This window comes from Lissotriton helveticus, chromosome 9, assembly GCF_964261635.1.
Source record: "Lissotriton helveticus chromosome 9, aLisHel1.1, whole genome shotgun sequence".
NCBI classification, from domain to species: Eukaryota; Metazoa; Chordata; class Amphibia; order Caudata; family Salamandridae; genus Lissotriton; species Lissotriton helveticus.
This window is the reverse complement of record NC_136070.1, coordinates 1,273,334,286-1,273,352,704: the sequence shown is the minus strand read 5'-3', so window position 1 is coordinate 1,273,352,704 and position 18,419 is coordinate 1,273,334,286. Positions and strand designations below refer to the sequence as shown.

The 18,419-nt window shown below is 49.3% G+C and overlaps 1 protein-coding gene across 1 annotated transcript in view; it reads right to left on the bottom strand.

The window, feature by feature from the left end:
* The window catches only part of LOC144783417 (uncharacterized), a 34,383-nt gene extending 16,357 nt beyond the window's left edge, over positions 1-18,026 (bottom strand). The window contains exons 1-2 of the mRNA XM_078662405.1: positions 17,936-18,026; positions 974-1,038 (exon numbers count right to left, since the gene is read on the bottom strand). Of these exons, the coding sequence (XP_078518531.1) occupies positions 974-1,038; positions 17,936-18,026 (156 nt within the window). The remainder of the gene's footprint in view (positions 1-973; positions 1,039-17,935) is intronic.
* Between the last annotated feature and the right edge of the window lie 393 nt (positions 18,027-18,419).

Genomic DNA, 18,419 nt, shown 5'->3' with positions numbered 1-18,419 from the left:
CGCAAATCCTGGCTAATGTGTTATTGGGTGCGTGTTTGTGGAAAGGTAATACTAGTAGTTGTACGAGCGGATGTTTTCGTGTGTCAGCTAGTAACTTGGATTACTTAATGTGTGCCAGTAAAGCTGCGGGTGAATGTTGTAAAGTGTAGCCTGTTTGCGTACAAATAAATGTGCAATTTGAAGTTGTTCCTGAAAGTTTGGTGCTGTAGTGGCGAAGTGCTATGATCTTAGATTGCGTTTGAGTCGCACGTGCTGTATAAGGGTGGCAGTCAGTGTTTTGCCTAATGTGACAGGCTGTGTGTGATTAGTGTAAGATGCAGCTCTGTTGACTCTTGAGTCCGATCATCCAGTTTACTGTTTTGCTATGAAGCTGTAAATGAAAGCATAATGAGTGTTCTAATGTGGTCGCACTCATTTCGGCGTGCGTGTGATATAGTATGTGTTCCTAACAGTGTGTGCGTGAAAAGTTAATACTAATAGATGTAAAAAAAAGGGTGGGTATGTGTCATCTTGTAACTTGCACTGGTTACTGTGTTACATTTAATCAGAGAATGGAAGCGGTATGCATGTAATCTTGACAGATAATCTGACAAGGTGTGTGTGAGTAGTGTAAGCTGGAGCTCTGTTCACTGTTCAGTCCGATCATCCTGTTTACTGTATTGCTGTGAAGCAGTGAAAAAAATAGTAAGGAGTGTTCTGTTGTGGTTGCACTCAATTCGCCGTGCGTGTTATATAGTATGTGTTCTTAACCGTGTGTGCGTGAAAAGGTAATAGTAACAGACGTAAAAAGGTGTGTGTGTCATGTTGTAATTAGGAGTAGTTACTGTGTTGCATTAAATATACGAATGAATGGGTGTGTGTCAAACTTATGTTGTGCCTTGAATTATTGGAAGGAATGTTCTGTGTGGCGAGTCGGAGTGTTAGGAACGGAAGTAAAAATTGTGTAGAAGAGTGAACAGTTGGCTGTACTTACATGATATATGTTGGTGCGCAGTTTCTTCCCCCCTATCAAGGAAATCTTGAAAGCGTACCAATAACCTACAAGAGATAACGATAAAAAAAACAATATGTATCGGTTGGTTTAAACAAAGGTATGACCTGTTTGAGAAATTCCGTAGTCCTTTGCTAAGTATTACCATAGAAAATGTAGATTTGCAAACAAACATGTCGCAGAATAATTTAACAGAGGTGCGATGTTGATATAGTAACAGTTGTAATAAACGCAAGTAAATGTATCAATACTGTCCCTTAGATGTATAGAAATAAAACTTGCATGCACTTACGTTCTAAGATTGAATGCCGTAATTTTTCAGTGGCTGTTGGTCGATAGCAGCAAGTACAGCGCCGTTCTGTAAGTCGAAGTTCTGTCCTCGCAGGTAAAAAGAGAGTATGACTTAAAGTGACCCGTCCCTCTGCTTAAATAGGGGGTAACGATGCAAGAATATTTTTTTTTTTTTTTGGTTTAAGAAAGGATCAAAGCTTTTAGTCCTTCCCTTGCCCCAAGGAAAAGTCACACTAGCTGATGTGCGCGACTTGGAAGTGTGAATGTTTGAATGTGTATGCAGATGGAGTTTCGACATTGGCGCGCCAGTAGACTTCCCTGGGCAACTCCCTTAAGGCCACATAAGATTTTGCTCGGAACTGACAAAGCAAAGGGCCTTTTTTTTTTTACGTTAGTGTAATTAGACTTCAACTGTCTGCTCGAAGTTACACTTAAAAATGGCATATATAAAGCATCCAAAGTATACAAAGTTTCACTTTTAAACATACAACTCTTGTAATATACTGGCTCAAAGTTGTGGCGTTTATGTTTAGTATGAAAATACTGAAAATTGCTGCGGATGCGTCCATAAATGTGTGTGTGGCAACGTGAAAATACAGTGGGTGAATGAGAAAGATGGTCGATGATTTTGTTTGGCAAAAAAGAAATGTAAAGACAGGTGTGGTGCTGAACGGGTCAGAGGCCGGATGCAATATTTGCCATAAAAGTTGTGTTCTTTCGTTTTATTATGAAAATCGTGAACATTGCTGCGTAAGTGGCGTGTGTGTGGCGTTGCGTGTGTGAGTGGCGTTGCGTGTGAGTGGCGTTGCGTGTGTGAGTGGCGTTGCGTGTGTGAGTGGGGTTGCGTGTGAGTGGCGTTGCGTGTGAGTGGCGTTGCGTGGCTGAGTGGCGTTCCTTGGGTGAGTGGCGTTGCGTGTGTGAGTGGCGTTGCGTGGGTGAGTGGCATTGCGTGGGTGAGTGGCGTTGCGTGTGTGTGTGGCGTTGCGTGTGTGAGTGGCGTTGCGTGTGTGAGTGCCGTTGCGTGTGTGAGTGGCGTTGCGTGTGTGAGTGGCGTTGCGTGTGTGAGTGGCGTTGCGTGTGTGAGTGGCGTTGCATGTGTGAGTGGCGTTGCGTGTGTGTGGCGTTGCGTGTGTGAGTGGCGTTGCGTGGCAAAGTGGCGTTGCGTGGGTGAGTGGCGTTGCGTGGGTGAGTGGCGTTGCGTGGGTGAGTGGCGTTGCGTGGGTGAGTGGCGTTGCGTGGGTGAGTGGCGTTGCGTGGCTGAGTGGCGTTGCGCGTGTGAGTGGCGTTGCGCGTGTGAGTGGCGTTGCGCGTGTGAGTGGCGTTGCGCGTGTGAGTGGCGTTGCGCGTGTGAGTGGCGTTGCGCGTGTGAGTGGCGTTGCGCGTGTGAGTGGCGTTGCGCGGCTGAGTGGCGTTGCGCGTGTGAGTGGCGTTGCGCGGCTGAGTGGCGTTGCGCGGCTGAGTGGCGTTGCGCGGCTGAGTGGCGTTGCGCGGCTGAGTGGCGTTGCGTGGCTGAGTGGCGTTGCGTGGCTGAGTGGCGTTGCGTGGCTGAGTGGCGTTGCGTGGCTGAGTGGCGTTGCGTGGCTGAGTGGCGTTGCGTGGCGTTGCGTGTGTGAGTGGCGTTGCGTGTGTGATTGGCGTGTGTGAGTGGCGTTGCGTGGCTGAGTGGCGTTGCGTGGGTGAGTGGCGTTGCGTGGGTGAGTGGCGTTGCGTGGGTGAGTGGCGTTGCGTGGGTGCGTGGCGTTGCGTGTGTGAGTGGCGTGTGTGAGTGGCGTTGCGTGGCTGAGTGGCGTTGCGTGGCTGCGTGGCGTGGCGTGGGTGAGTGGCGTTGCGTGGGTGAGTGGCGTTGCGTGGGTGAGTGGCGTTGCGTGGGTGAGTGGCGTTGCGTGGGTGAGTGGCGTTGCGTGGGTGAGTGGCGTTGCGTGTGTGAGTGGCGTTGCGTTGCATGGGTGATTGGCGTTGCGTGGGTGAGTGGCGTTGCGTGGGTGAGTGGCGTTGCGTGTGTGAGTGGCGTTGCGTGTGTGAGTGGCGTTGCGTGGCTGAGTGGCGTTGTGTGGCTGAGTGGCGTTGCGTGGCTGAGTGGCGTTGCGTGGCTGAGTGGCGTTGCGTGTGTACGTGGCGTTGCGTGTGTGAGTGGCGTGGCTGAGTGGCGTTGCGTGGCTGAGTGGCGTTGCGTGGCTGAGTGGCGTTGCGTGGCTGAGTGGCGTTGCGTGGGTGAGTGGCGTTGCGTGGGTGAGTGGCGTTGCGTGGGTGAGTGGCGTTGCGTGGGTGAGTGGCGTTGCGTGGGTGAGTGGGTGAGTGGCGTTGCGGGTGAGTGGCGTTGCGTGGGTGAGTGGCGTTGCGTGGGTGAATGGCGTTGCGTGGGTGAGTGGCGTTGCGCGTGTGAGTGGCGTTGCGCGTGTGAGTGGCGTTGCGCGTGTGAGTGGCGTTGCGCGTGTGAGTGGCGTTGCGCGTGTGAGTGGCGTTGCGCTGCTGAGTGGCGTTGCGCGGCTGAGTGGCGTTGCGCGGCTGAGTGGCGTTGCGTGGCTGAGTGGCGTTGCGTGGCTGAGTGGCGTTGCGTGTGTGAGTGGCGTTGCGTGGCTGAGTGGCGTTGCGTGGCTGAGTGGCGTTGCGTGGCTGAGTGGCGTTGCGTGGCTGAGTGGCGTTGCGTGGGTGAGTGGCGTTGCGTGGGTGAGTGGCGTTGCGTGGGTGAGTGGCGTTGCGTGGGTGAGTGGCGTTGCGTGGGTGAGTGGGTGAGTGGCGTTGCGGGTGAGTGGCGTTGCGTGGGTGAGTGGCGTTGAGTGGCGTTGCGTGGCTGAGTGGCGTTGCGTGGCTGAGTGGCCTTACCGTAATTCGACTTGAACTGTCTGCTCCAAGTTACCCTTCAAAATAGCATGAGGGGTTGAGGGTGAGTGAGGGTGAGTGAGGGTGAGGCTGCTGCGGATGCGCCCCTTAATGTGTGTGTATAAGAAATATGGTAGTTATCCAAAAGAAGGCAACATCGGAAATGTTTCACTGAAGGCAACATAAGAAATCTTTAGTCTGTACAAGCGTCGACGTAGAATAGGCCGATTTTAAATACCACGCTGTAGAGGGAAGTTGTGAAATACTAGACATGGTTATGTAAAGTAAATAATTTTTGTTAAAAAAACATCACGTTTCTAGTGTTAGTATTTTCGTTCAGTGGGATTGTTTAAGTTTAGCGAAAAAGCATCACGTTTCTAGTGTTAGTATTTTCTTCCAGTGGGTTTGTTTTTGGGGGGGTTTGTTGTTGTTCTCGAGGTAACACCCGGCTCGCATCCTGCTGTTCTAAATTAGCACATCCCCAAAGGAACTTCACAAGTGATTACAATCTTGAACACGGCGCTTAAAGTAGTCTAGCATCCTGGAGTTTTGGTAACGAAAGCCTTGGAGTCTGTGGCATGGCTTTGTGTTCATGTAAATGGTATTAAAGAATGGTCCCAGCAGGTCCGTCGTATTGTTGGGGGTTATGGCGGGTTGCGAGGACTGTTTAGTCACGTGGATGTGCTAGAGGCTCTGTGTGTTTCATTCCGTTTATAAACATGTCAAAATATTAATTTTTTTTTAGGTGCAATGCTATAGATACAAGCGCTATTTTTGGCGTAGCAGGCTGTAGAGGGAGGGGTGGGAATAGTAGGTCTGCTGATTAGGGAATGTACAAGGCCATGTAGCTTGTAATGCGTCTGTCATTATTTCATTTTGTCGACGATTTCACTTTCTAGTCTTTTTGTGTTCTGAGAGCCTGGCTGTGTGCAGGGACAGAGAGGGGAGGTGCTGGCGTCTGGGGAGGGGGAGTTGAATTGCGAGCCTGGATGTGTACGGGAACAGAGGGGAGAGGTGCTGGCGTTTGTGGGTTGTAATATTAACTGTTTTTTAGGTGCAATGCTATACATACTAACGGCGTTGCGTGTGTGAGTGGCGTTGCGTGTGTGAGTGGCGTTGCGTATGTGAGTGGCGTTGCGTGTGTGAGTGGCGTTGCGTGTGTGTGGCGTTGCGTGTGTGAGTGGCGTTGCGTGTGAGTGGCGTTGCGTGTGTGAGTGGCGTTGCGTGTGTGAGTGGAGTTGCTTGTGAGTGGCGTTGCGTGTGAGTGGCGTTGCGTGGCTGAGTGGCGTTCCTTGGGTGAGTGGCGTTGCGTGGGTGAGTGGCATTGCGTGGGTGAGTGGCGTTGCGTGGGTGAGTGGCGTTGCGTGGGTGAATGGCGTTGCGTGGGTGAGTGGCGTTGCGTGGGTGAGTGGCGTTGCGCGTGTGAGTGGCGTTGCGCGTGTGAGTGGCGTTGCGCGTGTGAGTGGCGTTGCGCGTGTGAGTGGCGTTGCGCGTGTGAGTGGCGTTGCGCGGCTGAGTGGCGTTGCGTGGCTGAGTGGCGTTGCGTGGCTGAGTGGCGTTGCGTGCCAGAGTGGCGTTGCGTGCCAGAGTGGCGTTGCGTGGGTGAGTGGCATTGCGTGGGTGAGTGGCGTTGCGTGGGTGAGTGGCGTTGCGTGGGTGAGTGGCGTTGCGTGGGTGAGTGGCGTTGCGTGGGTGAGTGGCGTTGCGTGGGTGAGTGGCGTTGCGTGGCTGAGTGGCGTTGCATGGCATTGCGTGGCTGAGTGGCGTTGCATGGCTGAGTGGCGTTGCGTGGCTGAGTGGCGTTGCGTGGCTGAGTGGCATTGCGTGGCTGAGTGGCGATGCGTGGGTGAGTGGCGTTACGAATGAATCTAAGCTGCGAGATGTGGCATAACAGAAGGATTGGTACTGCGTGCACCGCTGCTTGGGGTATCTGCGAGATTTGTGTAAGTAAATGGAGAGGGGGGTGAGAGTTGGAAGAGAGAGTGAAACAGGCAGAAACGTGGAGAGTTAAAAGAAAGAGGGAATGAATCTAAGCTGCGAGATGTGGCATAACAGAAGGATTGGTACTGCGTGCACCGCTGCTTGGGGTATCTGCGAGATTTGTGTAAGTAAATGGAGAGGGGGGTGAGAGTTAAAAGAGAGAGTGAAACAGGCAGAAACGTGGAGAGTTAAAAGAAAGAGCAAATGAATCTAAGCTGCGAGATGTGGCATAACAGAAGGATTTGTAGTGCGTGCACCGCTGCTTGGGGTACGACAAACAGGAGATGGTGACTAAAGTTTCAAACATGAGGTTGGAAGGCAGTAAAGTGAAATGTGAGGAGGCACCTCTTCAAATTGTAAAACAGACGGAGGGCATTGCTGTGGGGAGGGGGTGTAGGAGAAATGCACATTGCGGGCTGCTGCCGCCAACATGCTTGCTGTTCTGATGTCCCTGTGTTAAGACTGGCTTTAATACACTTTCAAGCACGGTATGAATTGGTTCCATAGGCAGTGCATGACGGTGTGCTATGACGTATTGTTGGAGCGGTGTTATTCTAACGAGGTCTTCGAGATATCTGTGTAACGCATTCAGCCGGTCCTTCCATTATTTGCTAGCGTTTTATTACTAAAAGAAACAAAACTACGAGTCCCAGAATGCAATGTTGTAGCTAAAAGGCCGGGACTGCTCGTGAAGTGTTATGGCTGAGTGGCGTTGCGTGGCTGAGTGGCGTTGCGTGGGTGAGTGGGTGAGTGGCGTTGCGGGTGAGTGGCGTTGTGTGGGTGAGTGGCGTTGAGTGGCGTTGCGTGGCTGAGTGGCGTTGCGTGGCTGAGTGGCCTTACCGTAATTGCACCTTCCATTGTGTCTAATTTCCGGGGAGGTACAGAAATTGCAACTCTTAGTGTTTGAGACCTGAAGTGTCTGGTGCGACCCAAACCAACACGCACCAGGTGCTGTGCCCGGATTGCCTGGGCATGACCCTGATCAATGTGCACCTGTCGGGGTACCTCCTCCTACCAAGAGACTCACCTGTGTTACTCCTCGTTCATCGGTTGTTCCCTTTTGACCCTCATCGCTGCCGACCAACTGACCTCTCTACACCTGGCCGCTTCCGAAAACATCTTGGTGCCAGGTAGTAGGGAGAGAAATTGACTGGGCTGAATGAACGCTTCTGAGACAGCTTGGAAGCAGGTCAAAAGATTGTGTGACTCCTTGTGTTTTGAGACCTGTAGGTGAACTTCCAGAGTGGATGCTAAATTCCCCTTGTTTACGTCTACCTCCTAATTAAAACTTGCTACATATCCCCACCTGCTTCCAAAGGACCCAGACTAAGTGTGACTTTGGCTGTGTGTGGCCTAGTATCTGGGAGGAGAGGGCTGGTTATCTTCCATCTGGGGGTATAGGACAATCAGGGTAAACAAGAGTGTAGAGGGAGGCTAGGTCTGTGGGGTGTTATCCATTGACCTGCTGGGTACCAGTGGCACCAAATTAGAGTGCTGAGTGCGTATGTGTGTAAGGCATTCCGTACGGACTAGGCTGATACCTGTCGCTCCGTGTTGTGGTGCGCAGTGAGTGTGTGTGAGTGATAGTCTATGGACTGCCTGAGATTTATGACACTGGTCAGCGGGGCAGCTTGATATGTTGATTTCATGTCAAAAGCACCATACTGTTGACATTGGGTGTACCCACGTGGCTCCGGGCTGTGGTGCTGTTAAAAAGTGTTCTAGTTTCGTGCATGTACATATTTTTTATATCATTGTGACCAGGGGTGTACCCTTTAACCAAGTGGAATTGTGTTATCAGGATTACTAGGGTGGGCCTGGGGTGGACAGCGTGTCGCACCCCATAAGGGTCCTCTCTCTGTGGGGTCGGTTGGATTAGGAATTGTCCCCAATGTGCATACTATTAATATCATAACAATCAGTGTCGTAACGAAGGTTGATAGAGCCCCCGTGCAAAAAAACATTGAGGTACCCCCCTCCGGAGTCAGTCAGGTGCCCTCAAGACAGGGTCCTGAGCTGAGGGGCCCCTTGGACCTCAGGGCCCCCTCGCATCGGGGGGCTTCACAGGCATATGTTATGCCACTGATAACAATATGAGTGGGCCTAATCCTGCTAATAATATGTCCAAATGTGTTGTATGCCCAAATGTACCTGATGTTCATGTTATAGTGATTGAATATGTGTTTTGAATACAAACGTTATTCATACTTAAAAATAATGAAAATAAAAGTAAAAAGAAATATGCCTGTCGCACAAATTGGGCATTCTTTCAACACATTTATTGACACTTATTCCCCACAGGCTGCCTCGCAGAGAGACATAAAACAAAATTAGAAGGAAAGAATAGAACAAAAACATTTCTGAATTCCATTTACCTGCTAAATAACACAGTATTTGAGCCTAGTTGAGTACAGTTCCCCATTCTAGTCCCTGGGGCATGTGACGCATTGCTTCCACCCAATACTAAGCGTAGTCTTCCGCCACACCCCTACACCTTCCTTCAGGGCATTGCATTTACTCTGGCGTGTTACCTTGAAAGGTACATCCGTGTTCACCTTCACACTGTGGGGTTGTGGACATGTCAATGATAACCTAATCATTGCCTCAACCAATCAGGTGAGCCCTTAGCTGCTGCCATGATTTTGTTATTAGATAATAAAAACTTTCTTCCTTAGCTTCAAGACCTCCTCGTAGTGACCACAGACTACGAGTCATTCGCTGTCGTTCACCTGTGAGTGACTACCATCCAGTGGCGGCTGGCACTGATTGGGGGTGGAGGGTGGGGAGGCTGTGACGCAGGGGAGAGAAGGCGATGAATAAAAAATTAAACATACCTCCTGTCCGCGTCCAACGTTGTCCTCGTCGAATATTTCCAATCCTTCGTCTGGCCGGAACAGGAAGGACACCAGAAACACCCAGGCTCCACAGAGCCAATCACAACGCTGTGGTTTGGTGCTCAGACAGGGAATGGGGGCCTGGGCATGTTCTCCACGCAGGTTGTAATGCCGCTTGGGTGTTGAGCGTGCTATGTGCGCATGAATGTTTGGCCAGCCTGAGACAGCCGGCCAAATATTCATGTACACATAGGGAGTGAAAACCACTCCTCCCCTGCTCCTTCAGCAGAGCAGCCCCGCCCGCTTCCCAAAGCTGCAGTGCCCGCAGCAAGAAAATATAAAATGGTAATAACATTAAGTTATAATTTTATTTTTTCTCATACTGCTGAATAGTAGTGCGGCAACGCTCCTCCGCCCTATTTGAGGAGCCGCCACTGCTACCACCTTATAGTTTGGAGAAGGTCACCCTCTGACCCTGATTTCAGGCGGCATTTGAAGGGCTGAGATCCACGTTTGATGTGCAAGGGCAGCAATTCTGTTCAATTCTCATTCTATTCCACTCTATTCTGTTCTGTTCTATTTAATACATGCAGAGCTCGTGTTCAGTAGGATGGCTTCAGAGCACTGAATAAAGGAAAAATCTGACCAGCCAAGAAGCCACAGTAATATGGAGAAAAAGTACAAACCATAGGACAGAAAATAGGAAACACAAAAAACAGAGACACCGTCTCTCCATCACTGAGCAATAAAACCTGCAGAATAGTTGAATTCTCAATGTTCTCTTAAAATATCTATGATAGGAGTCAATTCCACAGCTTATACGGCGGCAGACGAAAGGAGAGCTCTCCTACGTGTTTTCTCTCTCAACCCTTGAGGATACTGCATTGCACAAGCTCAGTGCAGTCCATGCTTGAAGAGGTGTTATGAGTGTGGGAGGCTGGGGCAGTATATAGTGTACACCTACGGCGAGGCACAGTGCACGGAGTCCAGGCTACCCTTAGTGATAGTGTTTAAGTCCCTGAAAACCAGAGCTCTCAACGGGTAGCTGTGGAGAGCAGCTAAGGCGTATACGGGAGAGTGTAAAGCAATTGCATTTACCACTTTGGGCGCCAGTAAGCTTTTTCCACAAAAAAGAACCACACCAGGTGAGTAGAAAAATACTTTTGATTTATTACTACATTCTAGACACTAACTTGGTATACCTCCTACTCGGAGGTATCAATTTCACACAAAGAATAATGACAAAACAGGTAAATATCATAGAACAACACATAGGGCACCCCACTGGGGGCAAAACATATACTAAAATAGTGGTATGCGTATGGGTTCCAAAACAAGACTAGTACCCAAGGTTGGAGCACCCCAGGGGAAGCAAGGAACCACCCAACGTGAGTAGCAAGGGACCTCAAGGGGCCCCGTATGCAGAGTGGTTACACCGGGTTATACGTCCATAGGACAACAAAGGTAAATTGTGGTTTTGATCTTAAAGTTTTTGGACCATTCCCAAAGGACCCAGAAGAAACCACTTGGAGGAAAGCAGGTTGGAGAGTCACCCCACCCATGGATACCCAGAAGATATGGATATGTACACCAGGGAGCCCGGGTCCATAAGGGTGAAGTGATGTTGGAAACCTCCTTAGACGCCAATGGAGGGTCCTGGAAGTTCGGCAGCTACAGCATCTCGCGGACGAGGCCGATGGAACCAGGTCAAAGAATCCAGATGAGTAGAACCTGAAAGCAGAGGGGACAGAGTCCAAACCACCCGGAGGTGACCAAGAAGCAGCCTGAGCACAATACCGGCCCTGGTTAAAGGTTCTTGCTGAGTTGTGGTGAGAAGAAAACAACAGCTGTGAAAACCAGGCAATGTTGTAGCAGACCAGGTGCCTCTAACGAGCTGTCACATGCTGGCTGACGAGAGCAGGAAGGTTAATGGCCATCGGGGCCACGAGCAAGCCTTGGCAAATGCAAACAACAGTTTGTGGGTGAAGATGCAGGGATGCATACCAGCAAGGTCTGAGGGACTACCCCAGTAAAGGTAAGTCAGAACCAGCCCTCATCACGATGGAGAGCCAGAAATAATTTCTGAAGCCCCCTTCAAGGGCCCTCTGGCAGCAGGCACAGGAGGTTGCAATGAAGTTAAAGCAACACACATGAGAAGAAGCCCCAAGAGGCAAGAAATGCAGACAGGACAATGTGCTTGGAGCTGTGCAGTGCTGAAGGCAGTGGCTGCTTGGAGCTTGAATATCTTCAGTGAAGAGAAGCAACAAGCCTTGGCAATGAAAAACAGATGCAGTGCACAGGGAGGTGGTCACTGTTGGCTGGAGAGGGACAACAGTCTTCCAACTTGCAGGGAGACTGTTCTGGCCTCTGGAGAACCATCAAACTACCACCTGTGTTGCTGAGCAAGAAGATATCCGTGGGACAAGAGGATCAGCAAACTGGTCGTGGACGCTGTGGTGCCTGTGGGTGCAGGGAAGTGACTCCTTCACTTCAAGAGCGATTCCTTCTGGCTGAGATGCAGGCTGAGTCCTTGATGACTCGGAGGATGCATGGCCATGAAGTTGCAGATATTTGGAAAAACAAATGGACAAAGATGCTGCAGGATTCTTCCCACTGGGATCAGTCTTGTCAAGGGTCCTGGCTTGAAAAACAGCAAAGTTTGAGTGTCCATCAGTAGAAGAGTCTTTAAACAAACGTCAGAAGACAAGCAGTTGGTTCCAGAATTGTTGTCAGTATGAATCTAAGGATCCACGCTCAGGGGAGCCCTGAAGTGACCCCACAAATGGGAAGGACCTCTTTTCTTGTGACCCACCTATCAAAGGGGGTCAGGGACACTATTCAGATGTCCTAGCCAGTCAGATCCTCTCAGGGGCCAATGTTCAACATGGCAGGATCAAGTGGCCACCTGGAGGAGCTCTGGGGCACCTCCCTAGGGAGGAGCTGGACGGGGTGGTGGTCACTCTCCGGTCCTTTGTGCGGTCTCATGCTAGAGTGGGAGCCAACAGCTCATGAACTGGGCAAAACTGGTTTATGTATGCAGGGCACAAAATGTTCCCCTCAATGCAGTCTGGTGGTGCTCGGAAGATCTCCCACCAGACCTAATCCTAAAGAAGCGATGGTCGCACCTCTCCTTCGCAGGAAATCCTTTGTTTAGCTTCCCCTGCATAAGTGAAGTTCATCAGCAGGGGGCAGAACACTGTCTAGGGTTGGCAGCAGTGCGGGCTGGCAGTCAGACCCTATAAGGCTACACATGTAGGTATTGGGGGGGTCCTCTAAGGAGCCCCCAGTACATGGTATCATGCAACTAACACTGGAATTGGCGTAGTTGCATGATTTAAACATATTTGATGCAAAACATGATCAGGTTTGGGGCAGCCGTTATGTAGTTAGACATCTCAACTTGCGAGTGTGCACTACATACCTTATAGAGAGTGTTCCACATTTACAAAGCCTAGAAAATGGAGTTTGTAGGGGTGTCTCTGCTCATGCAGGGGTACCCACACACTTAGAACTGTGCACCCTACCCTTGGATCGAAGTGCCTACTCTAGGGGTGACTTATAGGTTTTAAGTGCAGCGACCGGGATATAAGGGAATCCTTATATCTGAAGTGAAGGGTGCATGCACCCTCTCACGCAGACTGCAATGGCAGCTCTGCAGATACAGCATGCATGGGCTCCTATGAGTGGCGCAATACATGCTGCAACCCATAGAAGATTCCTGGTATACCAATGCCCTGGGTACCTTACTATCATATACTAGGGACTTATATTGGCTCCCCAGTAGGCCAATTGTGGGGTGTACACATTTAGAGGAGAGAGCACAGTCACTGGTTTCCTGGTTAGCAGGATCCCAGTGAATTACAGTCAAAACACACTGACACCAGGCGAAGGGTGGGGGTATCTATGCCAGAAAGATCCTACTTTCCTACAATGAGCAAGAGCTCTAAATTTGCATTGACGATGGAAACATTACTGAACTAGCAAGAGCTTGTTTGAAATGGATGCTTTGCTCTTTGGGTAAATCGTGTAGGGTCTTCCTAACCCCAGAAACCTAATCCAGTTTGAGTAGTCCAATGTTTGTCCTAATGGCTAAGGCTGGCCTTGCTGAAAAGAATTCAAGTGGTGCTTAGACAATCCCAGAGATAGGCTATTACAACAATTCTCCTTGGAATGTATGTGAGCTGCTACGAGCCAGGAGAGATCCTCTTTGGGAAAGACGCCAAATACTTTCTTGAGCATGCAGAGAAGCTATTACACAAAACAGGGAGTGGAGGGTCAAAGGGAAGAAGAGATTGGAGACCCAATACAAGTTCATTTCCCCAACACTATATTAGAACTTGTGAGGTCTATCAGCCAAATATATTGGCCCAACTGGCATGTGGTGCACTATGTCAGTAGGTGCTACAGTCACCTTAAGGAAAATTCCTAAGCCAGAAAAAAGAGAGTATGAGTCACATGTGTAAGGAATGCACCTTCAATAATCTATAATCATAAACTGGTCAGCAAGATCCAGAACAGCTTATTATGGATAACCATCAAACAAACCAAGTGACCCGTCATATCATCTGGCCGTCCATACTGTGACCAGGCCAGTCCTTAGATCATCAAGACCCAATGCCTTACAGTGATGCTGGATAAGGTCCACAGTACGCTATGAACCACCAATTGTTGGCCAGTTAATGATGGTTAGAAGTGGTGAAAACACAGTGCAACATGACAAAAAATGTGGTGAGTCTAAAATAGGGTGATATGTCTAAACAACTCTTTAATGAAAACAAGGCACATCCCCTAATTAAAAGAACAGGAACAGTGCAATCGACAGTATGGAAAGAATGACTGTCGCATAAGGGCCAACATGTTTCTGCCTAACGGGCAAAACGTCCCTTGGCTTTCATCAGGGCCACTGCTCTTAAATGTTGCTACTGTAACAAATCTGTGAGAAATAAATGCAACCAATCAGTGAAGAAAAAGAAGAAAAACAAATGATGTGATAATAGGCGTAGGAGCAATACCACCTGTGCCTACAGTATAATACTCATCCTCCTTGTCACTTGGATACTCAGCATGATCCAGAATGACAGGGGACTGGACCTCACCTCACCTGGACCGTGCTCAGGTATACGAGGCCCCGCGCTGTCCGTCGGTGCCACCAAAGTCTCCTGAGGCTTGCAGAGAAGCTGAAAGTGGGGGCTTACCTGTAACGTCACTTCCTTTTGAGTGTCACCTTCTATTCACCGGTAACCACAAAAGATATTACAAGGGGCTTAGAAAGATGCTAGTCCTGAACTAGCTTACAAGGGACAGAATTCCACCTGGTATTGTTACCACCAACCACCAGCAGCTCTGCCTTTCTCCCTTTCACCAGCAGGAAGTTGCATGCCTTCCATTGATGGGGGACTGTCAGACAGACCATCAGTGTCATTGCAGACAAAATGGTTCCCTGACCCAGTCTGATGTCTATCGCTAGCGTAGGAGAGAGCCCTGCAGCTAAATGGTTTGATCAGGTGCGACAGTGGCCCTATGTAGACATCGATTGTGTGCTACGTGGCTGAGCACCCGAGCACTTACATCTAATTTCCGATTTTTCACATTTGAATGAGCGAAGGGCCCGGGTTCTACAGCACATGTCTATAAAGAAAGGGAAGAATTTGAGAGGAAGGCACCAATGCCTACCTCAGACAGTCATAGTCTTAGCACTTTATGGCCCACCATATCCAAAGCAGCAGAAGAGCCAAGCAAGAATATTTCTGCTGTGCCTCCTTCATCCATAATGATCCTGATTTCCTCCAGGGCTAAGACCAGAGCTGATCTTATTCCCCCATCCAGGAAAAGCTCATTTGATAGCGACCCAGCACCAAATAATTTTCTAGAAGTTCATAAATTGGTCAGAATTTTGTTTTCTTGTCTTTTCTCTATGCGATGTTGAGAGCTCCATTAAAGACAATGGAGCAGCAGCGGCCTATAAGAACTATTAGAACATTGGAATGTTCAGAGCTCCATTGAAGACAGTGGAGCAGCAGCAGCGACCTATAAGAACTAATAGAACATTGGAATGTTGAGAGCTCCATTGAAGACAGTGCAGCAGCAGCGGCCTATAAGAACTATTAGAACATTGGAATGTTGAGAGCTCCATTGAAGACAGTGCAGCAGCAGCGGCCTATAAGAACTATTAGAACATTGGAATGTTGAGAGCTCCATTGAAGACAGTGGAGCAGCAGCGGCCTATAGGAACTATTAGAACATTGGAATGTTGAGAGCTCCATTGAAGACAGTGGAGCAGCAGCATCCTATAAGAACTATTAGAACATTGGAATGTTGAGAGCTCCATTGAAGACAGTGCAGCAGCAAAAGCCTATAGGAACTATTAGAACATTGGAATGTTGAGAGCTCCATTGAAGACAGTGCAGCAGCAACGGCCTATAAGAACTATTAGAACATTGGAATGTTGAGAGCTCCATTGAAGACAGTGGAGCAGCAGCGGCCTATAGGAACTATTAGAACATTGAAATGTTGAGAGCTCCATTGAAGACAGTGGTGCAACAGCAGCGACCTATAAGAACTATTAGAACATTGGAATGTTGAGAGCTCAATTGAAGACAGTGGAGCAGCAGTGGCCTATAAGAACTATTAGAACATTGGAATGTTGAGAGCTCCATTGAAGACAGTGGAGCAGCAGCATCCTATAAGAACTATTAGAACATTGGAATGTTGAGAGCTCCATTGAAGACAGTGCAGCAGCAACGGCCTATAGGAACTATTAGAACATTGGAATGTTGAGAGCTCCATTGAAGACAGTGCAGCAGCAACGGCCTATAAGAACTATTAGAACATTGGAATGTTGAGAGCTCCATTGAAGACAGTGGAGCAGCAGCGGCCTATAGGAACTATTAGAACATTGAAATGTTGAGAGCTCCATTGAAGACAGTGGTGCAGCAGCAGCGACCTATAAGAACTATTAGAACATTGGAATGTTGAGAGCTCAATTGAAGACAGTGGAGCAGCAGCGGCCTATAAGAACTATTAGAACATTGGAATGTTGAGAGCTCCATTGAAGACAGTGGAGCAGCAGCGGCCTATAGGAACTATTAGAACATTGAAATGTTGAGAGCTCCATTGAAGACAGTGGTGCAGCAGCAGCGACCTATAAGAACTATTAGAACATTGGAATGTTCAGAGCTCCATTGAAGACAGTGGAGCAGCAGCAGCGACCTATAAGAACTAATAGAACATTGGAATGTTGAGAGCTCCATTGAAGACAGTGCAGCAGCAACGGCCTATAGGAACTATTAGAACATTGGAATGTTGAGAGCTCCATTGAAGACAGTGCAGCAGCAACGGCCTATAAGAACTATTAGAACATTGGAATGTTGAGAGCTCCATTGAAGACAGTGGAGCAGCAGCGGCCTATAGGAACTATTAGAACATTGAAATGTTGAGAGCTCCATTGAAGACAGTGGTGCAGCAGCAGCCTATTAGAACTATTAGAACATTGGAATGTTGAGAGCTCAATTGAAGACAGTGGAGCAGCAGCGGCCTATAAGAACTATTAGAACATTGGAATGTTGAGAGCTCCATTGAAGACAGTGCAGCAGCAACGGCCTATAAGAACTATTAGAACATTGGAATGTTGAGAGCTCCATTGAAGAAAGTGGAGCAGCAGCGGCCTATAGGAACTATTAGAACATTGGAATGTTGAGAGCTCAATTGAAGACAGTGGAGCAGCAGCGGCCTATATGAACTGGCATAGGCCCCTGCTCTCAAAATGTCAAAGTTCTTTTAAACTGCATCTGCCTTTCTCTTTCCCTGCCTCTTCAAAATTCATGGAGTAGAGAGTGGTAAGTCAAAGGCAGAGGCTGTGCTGAAAGGCACACTTCCCCCTCCCCCTCCTCCTTCCTAGCTCAAAGTCACTTGAGCCTCAGAAGCAGGTAGGGATGAATGCTGATCAGCTCCTGGGCCTCCTCGGCTTTGCTGAAATACATAAAGCAGTTCAGCCAAGCCGGGGAGAACCAGGGGCTGACCTTGCTGCTGTGAATGTTCAAAAACCTAACAGCGGTATCCCTACGCATGTCTGTTAGAAGTACAACATTCACAACAATAGCTGTGAACAAAGGCCACATAGATCCCTGGGGTTTCAACCCCCTTAGGCTACGTGAGGTCTTTGGTTTACTAAGTAGAATATTCTGCCCTGATGGAGCGGAATGTTCTAATAGCTTTATAGCCCATCGTAGTGGGGCTATACTGGCCATTAAATTACAGCTCCCTTGGTAAAGGCTCAAGCCGAAGCCTTTAAAGGCTGGTATAGCCCACTAGGGTGGGCCCACTAGGGTGGGCTATAAAGCTATATTAAAACACTGGGATGTTCTGAGCTACATTAAAGACAATTTAGTGGCTCAAGGAATGTAACGGCTGGTATAAGTACAGAGCTCCACGTTTCCAATGCTCGTCTTCATGTTTCGTCCTTTTTCATTTAGAACATTCTACCTTTAGTGAGTAATGTAATGTAATGTAATGTTTACTTGTAAAGCGCACTGTTGCCTGTCGGCGTCCTGGCGCTGTATACCGCTGGGGAACCCGTCCTGGCTTTCCCTGTGGGATGGTCCCTGCTGGGAATCCCCAAGGTGGAGCCAGGCATCCCCGGCGTTGATGGGGCCGCTGTGGAGATTAGGCAAGCTAATGCCCAGAGTTGCCGAGTGGGACCCCTGGTTAGAGTAGGCACCGAGGTGAGAATTATCGAGTCCGCTGACCCTGGTCCACGACCCTGCCGCGTCGGTAATAGAACCCTGGTCCCGGGCCGACTTTTGCTTCCGGGTCTGCCGCCTTTAACCAGTGAGCCACACCACTCCACAGTGAAATGTGCTGTAGGCACCTGGACACCTAGCTTGCCATTTGCCTGTGACCTCCAGCTCCTGCTTGTTCCAGACTGATCCAGTGACTCTGCAGCTGCCTGGGTTTTCTCGCTGGGGTTTCCCCACTTACCATTCTTTCTGCCAACAAAAGCCCTGCCCACCCCAGGACCTACTTAATGCAAGCTGCAGCACAACCGCGTAGCGGACACGCATGACTGGCGTGCTGCTGGCGCACCAAATGCTAGCCCGTCGGCACCCGTCCATGCCTCGACTATTCCCAGCACCACAACCCCTGACCCTCCCACCCCGAAGATACACTATCACCGAGCTCTAAACCCTTGACCCCAGACCCCGCAGCAAACACTGCCAGCATGCTGACCCATTCTCTATGGTAGGCCCTTTCACCTGCACCCACTGCCACTTCACCTGCCACCCCTAACACATCACAGACACCACCTGAACAAAAAAAACAACTTGCATGTACCCTTTTCAACACGCACTCACTATGCAACCATTCCACTTAATTATGCGACGTCATCACCACCTGCACACCAAACATCGTCTTCCTCACCGAGACATGGCTCAAACCTACATCTGCCCCAGACATTGTCAAAGCGATCCCGACGGATATAAAATCACACACCGGGACCGCACCGA